The 22,909-nt window shown below is 40.0% G+C and overlaps 1 protein-coding gene across 1 annotated transcript; it reads right to left on the minus strand.

Annotated features, from left to right (window-relative positions):
* Window positions 1–1,432: 1,432 nt before the first annotated feature.
* Window positions 1,433–20,390, minus strand: LOC127223244 (flavin-containing monooxygenase 5). The gene is made up of 8 exons (XM_051185732.1): window positions 20,256–20,390; window positions 15,569–15,757; window positions 14,651–14,813; window positions 12,271–12,413; window positions 11,348–11,547; window positions 5,272–5,624; window positions 2,693–2,765; window positions 1,433–1,819 (listed from the first exon to the last, which is right to left on the minus strand). Exons 1-8 carry the CDS (start codon window positions 20,388–20,390, stop codon window positions 1,444–1,446), a joined length of 1,632 nt encoding a protein of 543 aa, XP_051041689.1. The 3' UTR covers window positions 1,433–1,443.
* Window positions 20,391–22,909: the final 2,519 nt, after the last annotated feature.

The following is a 22,909-nucleotide window of genomic DNA, read 5'->3' on the forward strand; positions in this document are numbered from 1 at the left end:
TAGAAAAGAGAAAAGGGATTACCCCCCCCCCAAATAGATCAGTCTGTACAATGATGTGGAGCAAAATACACCTGGTAAAGGGTGTATTTTGCAGGTAAAGGGTGGTTCTAGACAGGTGTCCTCTTTCAAAGCTGAAGAGATTTTAAGGCAGAGGGAAGGTGAGATTTTCCCCTTTAGATCTAATCACGAAGGTGGTGTGAAGGAGGGTGGACCACAGAGAAGTTTAACAGATGACAAGGTTATGGAAAGGAAGAATATTTAACCTGCTGACACGTGAAATTGTGGAGAGCTGAACTTGAACACCAGTGGTTCACTTGGGAAGGATAAAATAGCTTTCAGGGATGCCCAGAAGGTAAAATCAGGAGTCATTAGAAGTACAACCTACAGCAGGAGATGGAAGCACATAAATAACTTCTAGATTTTTCACTTGGATATTATGAGAATAAGTAAGAAGCTTGGGAAAAAACATTCTATGTCAGTAAAATACGATAATGTTTCTTTTCGAATGAGAAAACGATGTGTCTTTGGTGTCATTGTGACATAAATGTGAGGTGTGACTCAAGAGAGAAGCCATGCTCAGGTGTTTGTTCCCACCTGGATTTTTAAATTTTATCTTAATTACATCTGCACAGTTCCCTTATATTTTTTTGCTGTTGAGACTTGGTTATTCCAACCAAGTAACTTCTATGGTTAAGGACAACTGCATCAAGTGATTATGTAGTAGTTTTGAGGCAGCAATGGAAGTCTTGAGGCAAAACAGTGTCCTTTCCATTTCAAGCTCCTGGGAGGTATGTGGGCATTTTTCTCTCAGTAGAATAGGTTGAGTTATTCTGACAAGAAAGCAAGATGTTTCTCAGTGAGTAAATTTCATTGTGGTGCTTCTAGAATAGTTTGCTGACGTATCTTCTGGGATGGTAGTTCATATGCTCCTCACTTTCCCCACTTGGTTTCCCCACTCTCCTTCCATGGAGTTTTATAGTCAGGAGAACAAAATGGCGGAGGTGGATTCTTAGGAACTCTTTATAATAGTTGGTGGAGCAAGGAGGCATTTGAGACAGAGGAGCCTTTTGGCACTCCTGAAATTCCAACAGTGGGGAATCCATTTATCCCACATAGGGAGAGAATGACCTAAACCCCAGGTACAGTGACATTGACAGCCAGCATGGACTCATGCTTGCTACTTAAATCTTCAGACAGCCTTAATACAGCATAGTAATTACAAATTTCTGAATAGTGAAAGTTAAAGTAGTTCATCGATAGTTCTGACATATATTCTATTTTATTCTTCAGTTCTTTCTTTAAATATCACAATTTAAATGAAAAGAAATTTTATTGTTTCTAATGAATTGACATATGCTACTGAATAAAAGCTTTGTAATAATCTACAACACTGAGTAGGAGTACATAGGAGTACATATTTCCCCCACTAAACAATTCCCTCATTCATTTGCGTTTACCGTGGTAAATATATCCAAAGTATGCTAAACCTGCAGCCAGAAATGCCAGGCCAACCGGTGCCACCTTTGTCCAAGAGATCCCTGAGGTGGAGTGATTGTTCTCACTAGTAATTCGAGTCTTCAGGGGTTTGATGATCCGCTCTCTCTGAGTCAGGATGGCTCTCCGGGCCCCACCCCATTTCCCAGGGCCCCGCAAACGGTATTGGTATGGGGTGCAAGGTCCAAAGAAAACTTCTATGGCCAGCTTTGGATCTGAGAGAAACAGGAGCAGCAGGTTGGGCTTTACCCCAACCAGAGTGGCAATCTCATCCATGTACTCGATGTGGTCCACTTGGATAGTGTGCCGGGCTGTCTTCACATACCTAAAAGAAAGACAGAATATGGAAGACTCAGCTTCTGGCACTGGGCAGGAGCTTTATTTCTACCTTAGAGGTAAAGAAACTGAGAGCGAGCAAGCTTCCCTAAAAAACCCAGCACCACCAGCTGTTGATTGCAACTGCAGACACGGAATCCTCGCTTTTGTTCTTGATGTACATTCACTATTTTTTTTTTCTGCAGACTGTGCTCACAGTGATCTTTAATATGCCTGCCTTAGAAGTAATATTTTTTTTTCATTTATTCATTTTCTTAGTGTGTGTGTAATGCTGTGGTGTTCATGCGTGGAGGTCAGAGAACATCTTAAAAATCTTGGAGTTCTCTGCCAAGTCTGAGAACTTAAGTTTGATTCTCAAACCCATATAGAAAAGGTGAGATTTTTAAAAACTGTGTCATATGGAGATGGAATGGAGAACTTAACTTCTGGTCCCTCCCTGTATTCACTGTCAACCAGCAGTGAGTAATCAGATAGTCAGAGGCTCTGGCCTCAGGTCTATAAATGTACCTTAGCCTTAGGCCATTGGCTGGTACATAAGAAACATGATTGTGATGAAAGTCAGATTAATGCCACTTTTCAGGGGTTGGTTAAATTTCCATGGTGAGATCCTAGAAGAAAAATCACTGAAGATGGAGATTAAATCTGTAACTGCAGATTTAATAAGGCACTGAAAGGATAAGATACACTCATTCACCACAGAACTGAGTCAGAGGACTAAGGTGTGCACTTGGTTTTGTGCTGTGTGACATCATGGTGTAAGGAATGGAGAAGGGTGACCTAGACATGGAGAACTGAGTTAGATTCACACTAAGACCCTCATCATCCCTTTGTAGTTTCCAAACACTTGTTACTGCATTTTTACCGTTTTTCCATAGCCCTTTTCCTTTGGGCAATGTCTACCTTCATGGTCTTCATGGAGGGCAATTTGCTCAGCCCTGGAAGTGAAAAAAATCCATCAGATTTTGCAAGAATGAAAAGGGAATGCATAACTTAAAGAAATTTTCAACAACCTTAGTCATCAGGGAAATGCAAATCAAAACTACTTTGAGATTCCATATTACACCTGGCAGAGTGGTTAAGATCAATAAAGCAAATGACAGCTTATGCTGGCAGGGATGTGGAATAAGGGGAATACTCACCCATTGCTGATGGGAGAGCAAACTTGTTTGGCCACCATGAAAATAAGCATGGTCATTCTTCAGGAAAATGGGAATCATCTACCTCAAGATCTAGCTATACCACTCTTGGCATATACCCAAAGGATACTTCATCCTATCACAGAGACACTTTCTCAACCATGTTCATTGTTGCCTTACTCACAATGGCCAGAAATTGGAAACAACCTAGATGTCCCTCAAAAGAATAGTGGGTAAAGAAAATGGGGTACATTTACACAATGGAGTATTACTCAGATGTTAAAAATTGAAATCATGGAATTTAATTTTCAGGCAAATGTATGAAAGTAGAAAAAAAATCATCCTGGGTTAGGTAACACAGAAAGACTGATATGATATGTATTCACTTCTATGTGGATATTAGCTGTTAAGTTAATTATAAACAAGTTACAATGTATAGAAATACAGAAATTAGGTATAGTGAAAAGGACAGGAGGACATGAAGATCTCATTGGGTAAAGGAAATAAAATAGATATTTATGGGTGGGGCATGGCTGGAATGGGAGGATCAAGTGGGGAGGCAGAGGGAAAAGAGAGACAAGGGAGGTAATATGGTGAGAAATAACTAAAGTTAAGCACTATTTTATAGATAATGGGAGATAATAGAGAAGAATCTTCCTAAAATATATACACACATGAAGGAAATATAAATGAAATTTCCAAATAATGTGGGAGACAAATTCCCAACTGGTTGCTTATTGTCACCAAAATGAAACTTCTAGTACCAGGATTGGGTTGTATCTAATTGAGTTGTTAGCTAAGGGGTTCCCATGGAAATCCCCAAATAGCCCAAGCTTTATCCAAGACTATTGGTTACTCTCCACACACTGATGGCAAGGCCCCATTGATGGAAACAATACCCACATAACTCATTGAACATAGAGACATTGAACTGATCCCTACTTAGAGCCTTCACCACTATGCACTTGTGTTTGTATGGAAAGGTACTCTACACACTACCAAAGAAGAAACAAACACCAACACAGCTACAAACACTTTGATCTACAATGATATACTACCAGCAAGATATGCTAGTTCAAGGGTGGCACAAGGGTGTGAGAGTAACCAACCAATATCTGATTTGACTTAAAGCCAACCCCATAAAATGGAATCCATACCCAACACTGCTTAGTTGGCCAAGAACCTGAGATCAAATAGACTGGAACCTAAAGTAAAACAAAATACTATTGTTCTAAAAACAAACAAACAAACAAAAAATATGGTCTGTTATAGATATGACAGCATAATCATAAATTATGCTATCTTTGCTCAGCCATCACCAGAGAAGATTCCTCCTGCATCAGAAGAGAAGAAATACAGATACCCACTGCCAGACAATATGCAGAGAGTTGGGAGACCTTGGAATACTCAACCCCAAAAGGGATGTTTACACCAAGTGCCCTCCTCCATTCCCCAAGTATTAGGAAACCCCATGGAGAAGGAGGCAGAAGAGAAGACACCAGAGAAACAAAGCCCTCTGAATCAATGACATTGACACACATATGGACTCACAGAGACTAAGTTGCGGGCACAGTTCTACACAAGATGGGGTTCTAGGGCTGAAAGGATAAGGGGACATATGCCCCATTCCAAACTCAGAATTAATTTCCAGTTGATAATCATTTGCAAGTGAGAATTTAGTTCCTTCCAGGGGAATCTCACTGAGGAAACAAGCTACTCTTAAGGGCAGGCTACATTCTCAATGATAGAAAGCCAACAGAAAACACTCAACAATATCTTTAGAGGTTCCTTGTCTTATAATTTGTGACAGGGCTTTCTTCTTTTTAAAAAATCAACTTTTTATTTTAATTTTGTTCATTTATAACTTTTTTTAATTCTCTCTTTTTGCCATACAGGTCCTTCATGTATATACTAGAATTCCAACTTAGTGTTGTATTCCTTAGGAGTTAACCAACTCTGTTCTTAGTGCCTTCTCTTGGGCTCTTTTCCCTCTGTTTGTCTTGTTCAGTTCTGATGTATTACTTTTCATTATATTATATATCTTTGGAATCCTGTTTCTTTTCTAATAAGAGACAGGAAGGGGCTATATCTAGATGTGAGGAGTGAGTGGGAAGGAATTTAGGGATGGAGGAGGAAATGTAATTAGAATACATTGTGTGAGGGGAAAAAAATCTATTTTCAATACAAGGAAAACAACAACAAAAAGGAAGGGAATATTTAACCAGAAGGAGAGAACTAATTGAAGAGAAAGGAAGGTTTATGTTAGGTGAACTGCCAGACCCCCTCACAGCCTTTGTTCACAGACCTTTGAACACCCGCACAGCCCAGCGAGACTGGAGTTCTGCAATAGGTAGGATGATGCCCAAGGGTTGGATGAGTCCGATGACAGCCAGTGTTGGCTTTTCCAGGTCTGGAGGGAACATCAACTTATACAGGGATACTTCGTTGTCAGTAACTGTAATGAGACTCTCAAGGAATGGAAAAGAAAAGCTGTATCCCGTGGCAAAGATGACAACATCAATATTCTCCTCCACTGTGCCATCATCAAACACAGCATCTGTTTCCGTGAACTCTTTCACATTAGGCTTCACTCGGACTCTTCCGGAAATAATGTGATTTGGAAGGTCGTCACTGACGGTGGGATGCTGACTCAGTGGTCTGTGTATGAAAATGAAAAGCTAAGCAATTCTAAGAAGGAGAAAGCAATGTTTGAGAAAAGGATTTGAAGCTAGCAACTTCTCTTGTCAGTTCTCTTCCAAACATAGGAGTGTGTGTGTGTGGGGGGGGTATAGGTGCATACTCATACACAAGCATGCAGAGGTCAAGGTAGAATATAAAGCATCCCATTTTATCACACTAGGTCTTATTCCCTTGGGATACGGTCTCTCACTGAACTTAAAAGTTTGAGATTTTGGCTAGGCTGCCTCTTCTGGATCTACCTGCCTCTGCCTCCGAAATTTGGGGTTACATGCACATGTGGCCATATCTGACTTGTAAAATTTAGTTTTTTACATGGGTTTTGGGATTCAACTTAGATTCATGTTTTTACATCAAGTGATCTTATCTACTGACCTATCTCAGTAAATAAGATAGTATATTTTGTACTCTGAGTGCTTATCGGCTATCTCAGATCTACTTAGAGTATCTTGTGTCATATTTTATCTTGAAAATCTTCATATGTAATATTATTCATTCATTCATATATTTCTTATTTGTTTTATTATAAAATATTTTCACTTCTTAGATTTTAGGGAAAGTGACATTGGCTTTTGAAAACAAGCTATAGGCTATATTAGTTTTCCTTCTTTCTTTTTATGTACCAAGTTATTATCGTAAGTGAGATTAAAATATATGTGGAAACATGTGTAGAAAACATCTGTAGCAGAGGTAACCATAAAGCTTCCTGACAACACAGCAGCTGCTCAGATATTTGTTAAATAATAAAATGTTGTCTTGAGTAACTGCTCCCCAGGTATTGAACCCATTATCCAGAGAAGAATTGTGAGAGAGGGAGAGGGCAAAGACTACATATACTGGATGTGGCCTTTTTCTGGGCACATACTAGTCTCTTCAGGATTATATTCAATGCAGTCCCATTTAAGGAAGCCAAGTCACCTGACCACCCTGTCCAGCCAATCTTCTGTTCAAGCAAGGAAGAGGTACCTAGTAAAAAATTGAGAGACTCTGTTCTACAGAGGTAAGATTTGGACTGAAAATAACACAGAGAAACAATCTATTATTATAAATGAACTATGTGGTCAGGTCATGAAAAGTAAAAATGTATACAGTCATGAACCACATTCAGGGTTTTGATAAAAAGCAAATCCACCAAATATATTGACAGTGATGCTTTGAAATTGTATTGGAACTGCAAAATTGTCACCTACTACCTCACAGCTATTGTAATGTAGCTCAGAGTGCATGTGTATGGTGATGCATGTGTGTGTGTGTATGTGAGGCTGCTTGGCAGGTGAAAGCCAACATGTACAATTGTGTAGAGTATGCAGTGGCTGGTAATGATGGTAACTATCTCTCATGTATTTCCTTTACTGTATATACACCTATTGTTATTTCTACTTCTAAGTAAAAATGTTTCTGTATTCAGTGGCCACATTACACCAGCAGCCCTTTGCATGGCTCAATTCCCTTGTCTCCTTGACTGCACCAGTGGCCCTTAGGAAATGATTAGCCCCTGCCATGACTTCCCTAAGCACACTGTGATGTGCACAGAAAAACAAAAGCCTCTGAGGATGGACGAGCTTCTCAGAAAGCATTCCTGTCAGGAAGTGACTCGAGAGTGATTAGTATGAGGTTTGGCTTGAGGAAATATATGGAAAGGAATGAAGAATGAATGTATAGAGTTACCTAGTTTTCACTAGGCCTGAGAGGTTACGGCTTCTGCTTAGTGTGTGATATTATATCCTCCCTTTAGTCATTCTGGGCAAACACATTCTTAACCAATTAAATAGTTATGCTAAAAACAAAAACAAAAAAAAACTTCAAAGTTCAAATATAGTGAGTACATTTTGGAAACTAAGTTTACATTCTTGAGATAGGGGAACCCATTTTTATCTAGCCTTTAAGAAAGAAGTACTAGAGGAAAGATAGACATGATACATGTAAATTTTTAAAATTTAAGTCTTTGCATAGTAAAATAATGCCTTAAGCTAAATCAATGGGAAAATACAATCAGAAGAAATGTAATATGTATGGCTTCTGGAATATTTCAAGGGTCCCACAAATGACCTTATGTGTCTTAATTAAGAGGGGCTTCAGTCATTCAGTGCTTTATTCTAGTAGTTTTTTTTTTTTTAATTTTCTGGAGTGAAGCCCTGACACCACTCATATGAATTCCCTCATCATGCCTGAGTTTATGAAGAGGAAGTAGCACATTCAGGGATGTTTCCTGTAGACTGTACCCTTCACTAGCACTAAGACCCCACAGCCCCAGAGGGAATGAGCTGGAGCTTGCTTGTTTTAACCAATCCATCCATCCATCCATCCATCCATCCATCCATCCACCCACCCACCCTTCCTTCCTTTCTTCTTTTCTTTCTTCCTTTCTGATTTTTGTGTTTTTATTATTTTCTGTCTACTTTTATTCAAATTTAACTGTACATAATGTTTATATGTCACTTATCACCTTTCCCCCATTTTCTTCTGAGATATCTGCTCTGATACTTTGCTATTGTGGACCTAAACACACATGTCTTTTCTTTTCTTCTTATGGGATTTAGGGGACTGAGGTTGAGACAATTTCTAGCAGAATCTACATTCTATTGTGCTATAGTCTGCAAGGTTGTACATATACAGATCAATAAAAGGGAGATTGTGTCTTTTTTCTGCTACAGTTTACCTAAGAGTTTTGTCTGACTGAGGCTGGGACTGCAGATACTCCCAGAAATAATAGGGTAGAATTTTAAAGTAAGAAGTACTGAAACAGGCTTATATGTTCAAAACTGTTCTAGAAGAAATCACCAAGAGTGCAGTGTATCCTGATGGAATAAGATAAGGGATGCTTTACCAGTGTGTGTTCCAGTGAGCAGGCCAGGCTATGGAGTTTGTAGCTAGGTTAAAGAATTTGACTTAAACTGGGTGGTGGTAGTGAACTTATTTAATCCCAGCACCTGGAAGGCAGAGGCAGGCGGATCTCTGTGAGTTTGAGACCACCCTGGTCTATAGAGTTCCAGGACAGGCTCCAAAGCTACAGAGAAACCTTGTCTCAAACACCCCCCCAAAAAAATTAAAAATAAAAAAAAAAAGAATTCTGACTTAAGGCTGGGGTTGGTTTCTTTTGGTGATTTGGGGAAAGACACAAAGACCTTTATAAATGCCTGTGGTTTTTCAAGTCACAGTCTCAAGGTAACTTGCAGGAGACAATGTATGTGGCTTCCCAGTACGGTTCACCCAGGTCAGGAAAACAAGTGTCATAATTGAAGGGCTTACTGAGAAGTATCTGTGTGCATGTGCGTTGGCAGTATTGGATCCTGGAGCCCAAGGGCCCCCTTTTCAATCTGAAAAATCTTTTCTTCTCTTCCTTACTTAAGTATTGTGTCTTTCCTATCTCTCATCTTTCTAGTAAGCAGTTTTCCTGTTATCTATCTGTTTTGGCTTTTAATTGGGAAATGACATAAAGAATTCTGTGTATCCTTGGCTTTATTAAAGATTACTTCAAATTCTCATGCAAGTTGAGTTCTCTTATCCACTCAACTTCCCTAGGACCTACACCAAGATTTGGATCCTTCTGCCTGGATTCTGGTTATTGACATATGAGAGAACTTTTTTAGTATTTTTTTGACACTTCTGACAGCTGCCTTTGGCTACTAAAGGCTCCTTTGGGTGGCTGTTCTGCAGGTGGTACTTGTGTATAAGTGGGCCGATTCTATGACAAGAAATCTAGCAGACATCTCTGTTGTTGCTGAGCTATCCAGAGGAAGCCTTTCTGTGTCCTCCTTCTTGGGCATATTGGCCTCGGGAAGGGACTCAGCCTACTCATCTTCTCTACTGCATCAGTGCTAGTGTATCAATTCAAGAAGGATTGATGCTGCCTTTCACCAGAATCACACACCAAGCTCTCCCCAGGGTGTGCCTGTGTTTCACCTTCGGGATCCCTAAAATTAATCTCCAGGTACTTATCTGACCTATGGACAAAAAAAGACTTATGTACTACTCAAAGACTTAATGGATCCTTCTGGCTCCAGATATTTAAAAATATAGTATTATCATATCACCCCTAGATCCTTATTCTTAGTATATACCCAAAAGCGATAAAAATCACTACCCTCGAAACATATCTGCACACCATGTTCATTATAGCCTCATTCACTTCACACTAACCAATAAATAAATAAATAAATAAAATAAGAGTAGAGCCTAAGTGTAGCTACATTAGAGTAATAAACTGTGATACACATTTGTCTGACTGGCTTGTTCTTTCTGTCTAATCCATGACTGTGGTATATATGTGCAATAGAATGTTGTTATTCATCCTTAAAAGTGGTGGTAGAGCACTTGCCTAGTAGGCACAAGAGCCCAAGTTCAAAAGGCCAACATCAAAGAGTAGGGTAGTGCAAATTGAACTTGATGGTTTAAAAATAACACATTAGGTGTATATAGGATCTATAAATCTGCCAGGGATTTGGGAGGGGTGAATATGATCAAAATACATTATAGAAAATTCTCAAAAAATGAATGAAAAAGAAAAAAATTAATAAAAAGAAAGTGTTGCCACAGCATAATGAACCTGAAAAATAATATGCTATGTGAAATAAGCCAGATGCTAAAAAAGAGTATTACATTATGTTACTTACATGTAGAACGTAAAGAAAAAAATCAAATGAGAATACAATGGCTGTAGGCAGGTTTTAGGATGGAGGAGGACTTGGAGAGATGAAGGTCAGATGATAGAAAGTTTCAGTGTGCAGAATAAACAAGTTAAGGTTCAAATTCATAGCATATGGGCTATAGCCAGCAGGTGCTTATGCCAAAATAGGTGTACGTGAGCTCGTGAATGTTTTGATTTCCCTCACTATAGTAACAGTTTCATTGTATATGTAGTAGAGCAAGTGAGATATCTTAAAATTATGCAATCATCTTTAAAAAAAAAAAAAACATGGACAGAATCTGAATTTCCCAAGCACTATGACAAAGTCAGTGACAGAACCACCAAGAGGCAGAAGTCAGGGCACGTATGGCTAGAGCATGGGGCGGGGGGGGGGGGGGGATGGGGATTTTGACATATCACTAATATATGAATTTGAGGATAAGTATCCCATGAATGAATTTTGGAGCACCTAACTTGTTTGAATAATATTTCATTATATTTATTTCTTCTCTTAACTCCAGTTAGTCCTAATCCCACTGTACCTTTTGCTTATTAACTGGAATCTATTGGTGATTTATGACTCAAGAAACTTCCATGGCATAGGACCTGAAATTACAGGGGTGATCTTGCAGAAGATCTTCTTGCAGAAGAAGGATCCCTTAGATACATCTCCTTCCATGCAGCTTCCCTGACACTTCTACCCCAGCCTCAAAATAATTAACTATGTCTTATTTGGAGCTAGATATACCCCTCTCTGACATTCATCATGGCATCTCACATTGCTTTGCTCAAACCCATGTTTGTGGCTTCTCTGATCTCCATACAGTTGACATCTGTTGAAGGGACAGGCATTGTATTGCCTTCTGCCTGAATTTTTGGTATCTAGCAATCAAGTGTTAATTGATTGATGAATGGATGAGAATGCAGTAATGTAATTATACAATCTGAGTGTTTTACATTCCTAAGGGTGTAGGATCAATCAGGAGCCAAAAATTCAGTTGTCTTCAAAGCAAAAGAGCTCATTGTGTCTACCCATGTCAAGCCCCGAGTTTGTCACCTGTGCTGTGGCTGCAGACCATAGTGTGCATGGTTGAATCTTGAGTTCAGTGTCTTCTCTAGGTACTTATTTACTGCTGCTGTAGTTAATGTTTTCTGGAGAAAGCTATGGAACCGAGTGAAGAATGAACTATCCATGGGGTATCCATTACTCCAGACACGGTGTAAAATCCACGATCCTCGTCGAGTGCTGAGGAATACCTGTGGAAGGCAGAATTAAGCAAGGGAGAACAGGAATGTTTACTTGCTGTTCTATTCAAATGTTAGCCATCACCCCCTTTTGAGACTGTTGACCACTGAAGACAGGAAGCCAAGCATCACCTTGCAGTGGCCACTATGCTGTACTTTGTCAGAACTTTTATTGAGCCCCAGAGGAAGGCTGTTTATGTAACATCAATTTTATTCATGAAAACTAAAATGCAATTCACTTACCTACCTGTCTCTGAAATACCATGTTAGAAAAACACCCTGGATATTGATAAAGCTTTATCTCATATGTAAATAAGAGTTTGAATTCGTAAGTTAATTGCCATATAAATTGCTATAACAGTCTGTATTGTTTGATATAAAATAAATCTGTGGAAAATATTTGGTGAGAGTAACCCAGACTCGGGAGACAATTAGTGTATATTGTCCCTCATAAGAAGATCTTGCCAAGAAAAATCCAATTAGTTATCTGATGCCAAGCTAGTTCTCTCTTCACTTAGGGCACCTGGTCAATTGTTTATGTGCCTGTTCCCATTGTTAGTATAAGGGATTTACTTTGCCTTTATTTTCAATTCAGCAAGAGTTTGAACATCTTAAGGGTAGGTCCATAGATTTCTCTACATTTTTTTCTGGCCCTTCTTAAGCCAAACTTATATTCAGGATGTTACCTATAAATGCACAGGATTCTACTGGTGAAGTCAATGATTGCCAACAAACCTGTTTTGCTACTCGACCAAGTTCCACTGCAATATCTACACCAGAATTTCCAATGCCGACCACTATGATTCTCTTTCCTGTGTAGTCCTCAGGACTTTTGTATTCCCGACTATGGAAATAAGAGCCTCCAAACTTCTCAATGCCTATAGTGGAAGAAGTTAATTTGTTACTATGAGGAGAACTTGCCCATACTAACACAAAGTTACATTCTGAAGGAAGAAATGAAGTCAGGGTCAGCCAGCTGAAGATCACACATAGCCCTCAACTGCCACTTATATTTAATGGAGCTCAGGGGATAGAGGACTACACTCAGAAGAATATTTCATGGGTTCCACATACAGACTGGTGATCTTATAAAGTGTTTACAAAATAATAGATCTATCTGTCTTCACTCTGTACAAGTGTTACAACTGCACCAGGATCTAATTCTATTCGTTATATTATTCTCACAGTTCTAAGCAAACTGACAAAGCAAGGCACTGGGTGTTGTACTGTTTTACAATTCTCTGGGATCTGGGGACCTTTTCTTCATTAGTATCTCCTCTGCCTTATGTGCCTGATGCTGGTACCTGATGCTGTACTTGGCTTGGCTGCACACTTCATAAAACCTGCATTGGTAGACCTGTGCTCTGTGAACATGTTTGCGTCTCTTTCTAGGGTCTGTCTTTCAGCCAGGAAGCATTGAGAAGAAGCTGGTACAAGTAGCTCATTGTGTTATCTGAGGATTACTTCATACCTAAAAATGCTTTCCTTGATATAGGCATTATAATGTTAAAAAATCCAGGGACTTCCATTTTACAAATATTTGTGTTAGTTTGCAAAAAGTTTATATTCCTGTTATGCCTAATTCGATCAGAATTTTGAACAACCTTTTAAAAGCAGTCTTACTGTATCTCCTTTTTTCACAATGATTTCTTGGGCATCATGGAAAGGAATTGAAATACAAAATATTTTCTATTGATTCCTGGGGGGTAATTTGATAGAAATAGAGGGCAAGTGGGTTAAGATTAAGGGGAGAGAGTTTAGTTAGGAGAGATAGGGAAGCTAACCGCCCCCCTTGAGTTGGATACCATTTGGTTTTATTAGCCAATGAGAAGGTAGGATATGGAAGAGGGGAATATCATGGCCTTCACACTACATTTGAGTAAGAAATGCTGAGAGCCCTTCCTCTATAATGAGATTGATGACTACCTTAAATGCCATCATAGAGCCTCCATCCAGTAGCTAATGGAAGAAGAAGCAAAGATGCACAGCTAAACATTGAGCCAAACTCCTGGAATCCAGTTGTAGAGAGGGAGGAGTGATGAACAAAGGGGTCAAGACTATGCTGGGGAAACCCACAGAAACAGCTGACCTGAACAAGGGGCAGCTCATGGACCCCAGTCTGACATCTGGGAAACCAACATAGGACTGAACCAGGCTCCCTGTATGTGGGTGACAGTTAGGAGGTCTGGGTACTCTATAGGGCCTCTGGGGATGTAATCAATATTTATCCCTAGTGCACAAATGGGCTTTGGGAGCCCATTCCCTATGGAGGGATACTCTCAACCTAGATGCATGGGGGGGGTCTTGTTCCTGCTCCAAATGATGTGACAGACTTTGATGATCCCCCAATGAGAGGCCTCACCCTCCCTGGGAAGTGGATGGGGGGTGAGGTGGGGGATTGGTGGGGATCATGGGAGGGAGAGGGCACTGGGGTTTGTATGTAAAATAAGATTGTTTTTAATTTAAATAAATATTTATTTTAAAAAGAAAAGAAAAGAAATGCTAAGAGCCAGAGGAAAGTCTTTACCAGGGAAAAGACCCTTCAATTGGTTATCCAATACCAAGTGACCAGAACTTATATCACATATATTGTGGTTTGAGAGAGGAAAGAAAAGGAGGGAATGGATAGTTATATTTTACTTATAAAGTAAAAATTAAAAATAAACTCATGATAAATAAATGTACTGAAGTTCCTTCCCCATATGTTAAGATTTCTAAATTTATGGATTTGCCAGCTGTTTACTTGTCATTTGTCTTTGTGCTTTATTTTTATTAATTTCACTTTCTCTGGAGTAGACTGAAATTAAGTTGACTAAATGAAAACCATTTGAATTTTAGCTGACTTTTGTTATTCATTAGAATCTAGATGCAATGATAAGCTTGCATCTTAAGGGGGAGAGTTGGGTCATTGTATTTGCCTGCTTTTGTGTTTCAATGAGTTATATTGTCCAGATAATAGAGAATGAACACTTTGCTGTGAGGGTTACCAGGGAAAATTTAATGAAATTTAATAACATTTATGGCCACCCTTGAAACCTTAGTAACATGTATACCCACTCATTTCTGCCTGTGAATTATTTGGAAAATGCTCTCTACCAGATTCTTCATGACATACCTGGGAAGGAATTAAGTGGCAGGTGGGGGTCTGTGTGATGGCCACTGCAGACCAGAATCGCATCGAAGACCAAGCTCTCCTGTTTCCCATCTGTCTCCACAACCACATCCCATTGTCCACTGACTCCGAAGTCTGGACGCTTCTGCACACTTGTCACTGTGGTCTTAGAATAAGGAAACACAGGTGACTCAGTTTACAGTTCCTCCTCCTCAAGTCCTACAAACCCTGATGGGACACTTTCTAAGGCACTCACACCAATGTAGTTCCACAGTAGGTTCAGTGTTGGGTGCATTTTCAAAATATTCAGGAAATTCTGTTACAGACTTAATCTTCTATAGAAATAGACACTTGAGGCTTTATGAAATATTGGAGTGGCTGGATCAAGAGCACTAATATCCCCCTAGGAAGACTTCCATATGTATGCAGAAAATATTTCCTCATATTTTGCAATCTATAGGACAGGCCAAACCATTTACCTCTGATCTGCATTTTTGAAGTTCAAAGAATTAAAATTTTATCATGAAATGAAAAATGGGTTTGTGTGTTTAAGTTGTAGTGCTGGCCATAGGCATGAGGTAGGAAATAAATAAATATTCTTTGTATGAGCCTGCTTCTTGTTCTATAAGTAACACGGTTTGGCTCAAGCTCTATCACTATAATTATAAGTCCTCAAACATTTTGAATTGATAAGGAGGGCCATGCCACTGCAATATATGTTCATAATATGTTCTGATGAGTAAAGTCTTCCAGGGAATTTATCAAAGTATTTCAACCTGTGATGATTTCCTGATGCAGAAGCTCACTGATGACCTCTTCTTCATGTGTGACAATCGGAAGGTCTGGGTATGACTTTGTGTGTGCTCAGGTGAGCGTATTTGCCCACATGCATGCATATGTACATTCAGTGCAATATTTCACCTTAAATCGAATGTAAGGCAGAAGGCTGAAGTGCTTGGCGTACTTCCTGAGGTAGTCCATGAGTTTGCAATTATGCATGTAGTTGGGAAAGTCGTCAGGGATGGGGAAGTCACTGAAGCACATCATTTCTTTGGAAGTGTTGATGGTCACAGATTTGTAGATGCTAGGCATTTTCTCCAAAGGAGTTTTCTACAAGAAAAATCCCTCGATACAGCACACTTCATAATTATAAGGTAATAAAATATTTTAAGTGGCCTTGGGTATTTAAAAAGTAGAACATTGCTTTTTCTATATTGTCAAACATCCGCTGATATTTTCTCCCTAACTCCTGTATTTTCGAGAGAGAGAGAAAAAAATAATGATAAATGAACAACAAAACCTGCTTATGACTTCTCAATCAGAATGACAGATGTTAGAAAAAGAGAATAATGTCTTTAAAATGGCAAGTCAAAGTGACTGTCTAGATTTCTAATCCCAGTAAAAATTTCCTTAAGTATGAAAGTGAAATACAATTTGAGGTAAACAGAAGATACTACACAAAATTGGAAGGTCCAATGCAACCCAGACACTACCCATTCTACACTCTTTACACTCCAGGTCTAGCTGGGGCTCATACAGCTTTATGCACACTCTCTAACAAAAAGAGAGATAATTTAATAATAGTAATACCAAATGTCATGAAATGTATGTAAAAATTCTTCTTTAGAAACAAGATTTTTTATATTAAAGAAAGGAACTATTAATTAAAAATAATGTGATAGCCATGAACTTATAAGCATATACAGTGAACATTTGTACAGATGATAAAACTTCCAAGAGAAATGTTATAGATACTAACATGCATGATACACTATATAGTATTTTGAATAGTACAGTTTGCTATATTCTCATGGATCTTGATAAAGTTTAATGTAACATCATGTCTATCTTATTATTGAGAATCTTTGAAATTAGACATACTTGTTTATTCCTTTTTTTCTTATTTTACATATCGATCCCAATTCCTTGTCCTTCCCTCCATCCCTCCCTCCCTCCATCCTTTCTTCTCTCCCTCCCTCTCTCCCATGCCCCCTCTTTAATTTAAATTTGAAACAAGCTTGTTTTCCATGTCAGTCCCAGTTCCCTCTCCCTCCCTTCCTCCCCTGCCCCCCCAACCTCCTATCTCATCCCCTTCCTGCCCCTCAGGGAGGGTGAGGCCTTCCATGGGGGATTTTCAAAGTCTGTCATATCATTTGGAGCAGGGCCTAGTCCCTGCCCTGTGTGTCTAGGCTGAGAAAATGTTCCTTTATGTGGAATGGGCTCCCAAAATCCATTCATATTCTAGGGATAAATACCAGAGGCCCCATAGACTGCCCAGTCCTCCTAACTAACACCCACGTTAAGGGAGTCTGGGTTGGTCCTATGCTAGTTTCCCAGCCATCAGGCTGGGGTCCAGAGCCTTCCCTTTGGCTATGGACCCTAACAGGATCCTAACAGGATGGTCCTTCTACAATGAAAGAATGTTGCTCTTCTTTTTAATCTCAGTTCCTGTCAAACCCAATTTCACGTGTCCTAGCTTTCTTCCCCTTGGGCACTACAAGCCAACTACTCTAGACTGCTGGTTCTCCCTGCTGTGCTCTCTCCTCACAGTTTTGGGCCAAAGCTCCCTCTAAACTCTTTTCTCAGATGATCTCTGGCCTTGCCTTCTTATTTTTTAATTTATTGTTCCAAAATCACTCATATTTGTTAGTATATTCCTTCATTTGTTAAGTTTCCTTGTTCATAGTAAGTATTCAATAATATTCATTGACTGGGAGAACTCTTAAAGAAGAAGTAGCATGGATGTTGGTATGTAAAAACAGAGTGCTGATCCTTGGAGAAATCCCATTGGTTGCCAAGAGGTATTTGAATCACATAAATACTGTGTTGGAAGTTGTTTGGGGAGAGTGAGGCTGTTCCTTGGACACCTCTCTGTTTCAAGGGTACCAAAGGGAGAGCCCAGTGAGGCAGCCATGCTAATCACTTTGCTGGAGCAACTACTGTCCTGAGGAATGAAGAGGTCTCATAGTTAGGCTGTTGATATGTGTATGAGTGGAGATAAAAACCAAGAGCAATAAAGGAAACTTAATGCATCAATGAAGACCACTAAGATGTCACATGGACCATGCATGACTGCTGAGCAAAATGATTCTATAGGATCACCAGAACTTAGAAACTTGGGTCTAAAATGGATAGAACTAGGAAAAACAAAAACACATCCCGAGTGAGGTAACCCAGATCCAGAAAGACAAAACAGGGTGTGTACTCACTAAGTGGATATTAAACATAAGGCAAAGGATAACCAATCTATAGTCCCAGAGAAGCTAGGTAGCGAAGAGGACCCTAAGAGGGAGGCATGGATCGTCCTGTATGGGAAATAGATGAGATCTCCTTGGGGTGGGGGGACAGTAGAGGGGAGGCCATGAGGGATGAGGACAGGATGGGCAAGTTGGGGGAGGGACTGAGAGGGAGAGTAATGAAAGAGGTATTTTGATGGGGGTACATTATGGGGTTAGGGAGAGAGAAACCAGGGAAACTCCCAGGAATCCATAAGGATGACCACAGCTAAGACTCCTAGCAATAGTGGAGAGGGTGCTTGAACTGGCCTGTAATCAGATTGGTGGCTACCCTAATTGGCATCGACCTTCATCCAGTAACTGGTGGAAGCAGATGCAGAGATACACAGCCAAGCACTGGGCTGAACTCTGGGAGTCTAGTTGAAGGGAGGGAGAAGAGACTATATGAGCAAGGGAGTGGGGTGCAAGATATGACAGTGAAACCCACAGAGACTGCTGACCTGAGCTCATGGGAGCTCACAGACTCCAGTCCAACAGCCAGGGGGCCTTCATGGGACTGACCTAGACCTTCTCCACATGTGAGTGACAATTGTATAGCTTGGTCTGTTTGTGGGGTGCCTAGCAGTGGGACCACAGCCTGTCCCTGGTGCATGAGCTGGCTTTCTGGAACCAATTCCTTATGTTGGGATGCCTTGTTGAGCCTTGATGCAGAGAAGACGAGCTTGGTCTTGTGTAGTGAGATATTCACCAATAGACCATGCCTATTGGGGGTGGAGGCAGGGCCAGATGTTACCTGGGGGAACTAAGTCTGAGGAGGGGGCACAGAGAGCCCTCTTGTTTGCAACACGGGAACAGAACATCCAGAGGCATGCTTGGGATCAGGAACCTGCTGGTGTTCATCTGTCTATGTTGTAAGTTATTTCTCCCTGAATAAACATCTAGTTTGGTCTATTTGTTTCTCCTGATCCTTATTAAACATCAATAGTCTTGCTTCCTGCCTCAACTTCATAAGTCATGCTTTGTTGACTCCCATAGGAAGCTTTACCCTTTCTGAATGGAAATGGAGGAGGATTGGATAAGATGGGAGGAGACTAGGAGTAAGGGGTGAGTAGAAGGGATATAGGGGGAGGGAATGGAAGGGGAGGACAGAGAGGAAACTGGTTGGTATATAAAATAAATTTTGGAGCCCTCATCTAGTACCTGTTGGAAACAGAAGCAAACACCCATAACTAAACACTGAGTAGAACTAGAATCCAGATGCAGAGAGGGAGGACAAGACCAGGTTGCAGAACACACATAGAGAGGGCTGACCTGAACAAGGAGGAGCTAACGGGCCCCCAGACTGATAGCTGGGAATTCAGCATGGGACTGACTCAGACCCCCTGAACATGGTTCTCAGTTAGAAGGTCTGAGCAGTCTAAGGGACCTCAGACAGTGGAACCAGGATGTATTCCTGGTGCACAAAAGGACCTTGTAGACATATCCCCCATGGAGGGACACTCCCTCAACCTAGAGACAGGAGAGAAGTCCTAGTCCCTACTTCAAATGACTTGACAGATTTACATGACCCCCACCTGGATGGCATAGCCCTACATGTGGAATGGGGGTGGGGGATGGGAGGGGAGGGTGGTCAGGGTGCATGTGAGAGGGAGAGAGGGTAAGAGGAAGGGAAGGAGGGAGGGAGGGAGAGGGAACTAGATCGGCATGTAAAATGAAAGAAAAATTAATAAAGTAAAATAAAAAAAATCTAATTAAAAAATTAGAGAAATGGGCCCATTCACCATTTACCACCCTTGAAAGTAGTGCATCTCTTGCTACTTAGAACTCAGAGAACAAAAAAATAGTTATTGCCCTGTAAATGTCCTGTAAAACTTATACCTACCCACTCACACCCATCCACACACCCACAGAGTAGAGAGAGAGAGAGAGAGATACATACACTGATCTATATCCCTATACTGTGCCCTAGGACATTTAAGAAATAGTAGCCTGCATCGGTTACAAGATAGGGTATCAAATTACATAGTAGAAGGTGGGCAATGGACCATCATTCTATTTTCCCACCCAAATCTATGACTTCCCTAACTTCCTAAAGAATTAAAATATATATATATTGCCATCACCCTTTTACTAATATTTGCGAGGGTCACACCGGATTTCAGCTGCCTTGAATACAGTCTTCCAAATTTTATTCCTTATCTAAAGTTAACAAATTTACTCAATAAGTGATATAAGCACAGAGATTAAAGTCACTACTTGACTAATTATGGGACTATGTGACATCCTGTATGTTCCACTTAATGAAACTATCCAAATTGTTGTAGCTATTTCAGTGAAAGTATTATTTAAAGTCAAATAAAATGCGAATGTACTTGGAATTTCCACAGGCCTCCGATGTCATCACTCCTTTCAAAGCAGGTCGGCTCTAGATCTTCATCCAAACAGCACTTGATGGCTCCCAGGCCACTGATCCCAGCTCCAATCACAGCTATCCGCTTCTTGGCCATGGCACCACCGCTGACTAGTAAGCATAGAGAATTCTCACACCATCCAATCCATTGACACAAAACCTGATTTATCACAAAGATATAGCTTGTTGTCCTAAATTGTTCTTTTGTTGTTCTTATGAACATGGAGAATACTAATATATCGAATACCTTCTACAGAAAAATGGGCACAAACCTGCTTGTTCTGCCTGCAAAACTTCACGTAGAGTCAGCCACAGAAACACAGATGTGTAACTTTAGGCTATTTAGTAAGTGCAGTGATAGCATTACACCATGTGGGCTATGGGCAGGCAGCACAAAAGGGGCCTGTGGAGGAAATAAGAGATGCAAATATCCAGGAGTTGGCTAGGTGTGATGCCAGGAGGGTGTGTGCTGGAAGAGAGGGTGTGCTGGCATGTTTGATGTTGTGTGATGTGTGTGTTAACATTGCAGAATTAAGACAACCTAAATGAAGGCAGAAGCAGAAGGGTGTGCAGAGCCAGAAGTTGCCTGATTGTAGTTCAATAAGACAGGGAATGAAGTAGATATCCTGTGTGCCACAGCTGTGGCATCATGGGATCTTTAACAGAAATTTTAGTGGCATGCTGGGGAATAAGGCATCTGAGGAGAAAACAATACTGCTGAAAGTAGAGATTGACCAGTAATTACACTCCATACGTGCTCACAGATGCAAAGTTAATTTCATGTGCTATTTTCTTCTCTTTTTAGTGGCATTACTAAAGCTCAGAAATATAGATGGGGCAATTATAAGAATGATGGTATATCAACACTTAGTACTTCTGAGCCTTAGACTATAATCATCCACTTACAGGTTTTTTTTATTATTATTCAATAAACACTGACCCAAACTATGAATTAGGTACTGTGATGGCTGCAGAGGTCACAAAAGAAGTCTTTGACCTCAGTGGTTTGAGCCTAAAGGAACAGAGAAGCACAGATAAAGGGGACATACCACACAGGGGCAAATGTTGAGATACAAGCATATTGCCTCACTGAACCTCATCCAAGACTGTTGCATCCATGGCCATTGCTGATGAAGATGCCCTGTGTTGCAGATACTGACTCCACTATCCTCTTTGTTTCTCCAGTGTAACGTCTTTTATGAGAAGCTTGGGCACAGTTAATTAAGCCCTTCCTTCTCGGTAACCATAGTGACTCGTGTAGATCTCTTATTACAGTTACAACACACCTTTATTGCAGTTCTGTCTCATTGTGGATGAGCAATAAACTCTTTGCAACATTATTAGGTGCTATGGATAAAATTTAATAAATATCTATGGGCTGAAAAGAGTGAATTAAAATTAATTTCTTAACTCCCCCTTTTAAACTTGTTACCATGCTTAGAAAGTATTATGCCACCTATTATAATCAGATAAAATATATTAATGACTATCTCAAACTTCACCTACACAAAACTGTACATTATAAGGAAAAACTAAGGTACCAACCCTTGTGAAGAAGGAAACTGAAGTTTAGTGTGGACTTCTTAATGAAGATAGAGATGATCTTTCCCTCTGCTCTTGAAAAATGAAGCCAAAAATCCACAGCAACTTGAAGTCTTTTATATCTGATGGAACTGACTAACGTGTAATCCTTTCCCATGACTCCTCTAATTTGGATTTAAAATGTCATGAGCATATTATGGAAGGGACTATATCTAATGGTAGTATGTATAATTATCCACTGACATCCGTCCGTAATACATTTTAATACTAATTGATACACTGTAAAGATTATCTAAGTGAAATCATTGTTATTGGCATAATATGAGGTGGGGAATAGGAACAATGTTGCTATTTAACAGGCCATGTTACAAACAGTATTTTTTTTTTTTGTCAACTTCTATGAAAACTAAACAGAGTGTAAATTACAAAAAAGAGATACTCTAGTAATAAATTAAAAACTCAATGTTCTCATTTTATTAAATGTCAAACCACCTATGTTTGACAAAAATTAAACATGTGTTGAGTTAGCCTTAGAAGAGACTTGTGGTGATCTCTCTGAATCCTCCACAAAGTGGGGGATTCTATAGGATGTGAATCCCTGGGGTCATCTTCTAGAATCCTGCAATCATAGTTGCCTTTTCTCCCTTCCCTCTGACCTGTATGGGATCAGTACACAGACATCGGTCAGCTTTGCAGATAATAGGGTGTCCTTCTGCCACCACATTTGTAGTATCTGATAGGATGAAACTACTGTAATGGAAAAGTAGTCTTCATTTTTCAACTGCTGACAATGTCCTAAGTTCTCTGTCTAGGAAATACTTTTGCCCCATGTACATGAGGATAAGAAGGGATACTCTACTCTTCATACTGATGGGGAAATATTCTCACATGATATAGCAATACATGTGTGAGAGTACACTAAGATCTGAGTGGGCAGACATTCTTTGAACAGCCTTTAGTTTTACCAAGCAGTGGTTGGTATTCTGTTATGTAAACCATCTAACCCAGTGACTGCCCTCTATATTCTCTGTGTCAGTGTTTCAGAGGTTATAGAATGCGTGAATTTATTCAGTT

This window comes from Phodopus roborovskii, unplaced genomic scaffold, assembly GCF_943737965.1.
Source record: "Phodopus roborovskii unplaced genomic scaffold, PHOROB, whole genome shotgun sequence".
NCBI lineage: Eukaryota > Metazoa > Chordata > Mammalia > Rodentia > Cricetidae > Phodopus > Phodopus roborovskii.

Coding starts and splice junctions, on each gene's coding strand:
- LOC127223244 (XM_051185732.1), bottom strand. CDS start 20,390: ATGGCCAAGAAGCGGATAGCTGTGATTGGAGCTGGGATCAGTGGCCTG. Junction 5,625..11,347: donor GGTCTGCAGCCACAGCACAG/GTGACAAACTCG, acceptor TTTCATACACAG/ACCACTGAGTCAGCATCCCA. Junction 1,820..2,692: donor AAAAGGGCTATGGAAAAACG/GTAAAAATGCAG, acceptor TCTTTCTTTTAG/GTATGTGAAGACAGCCCGGC.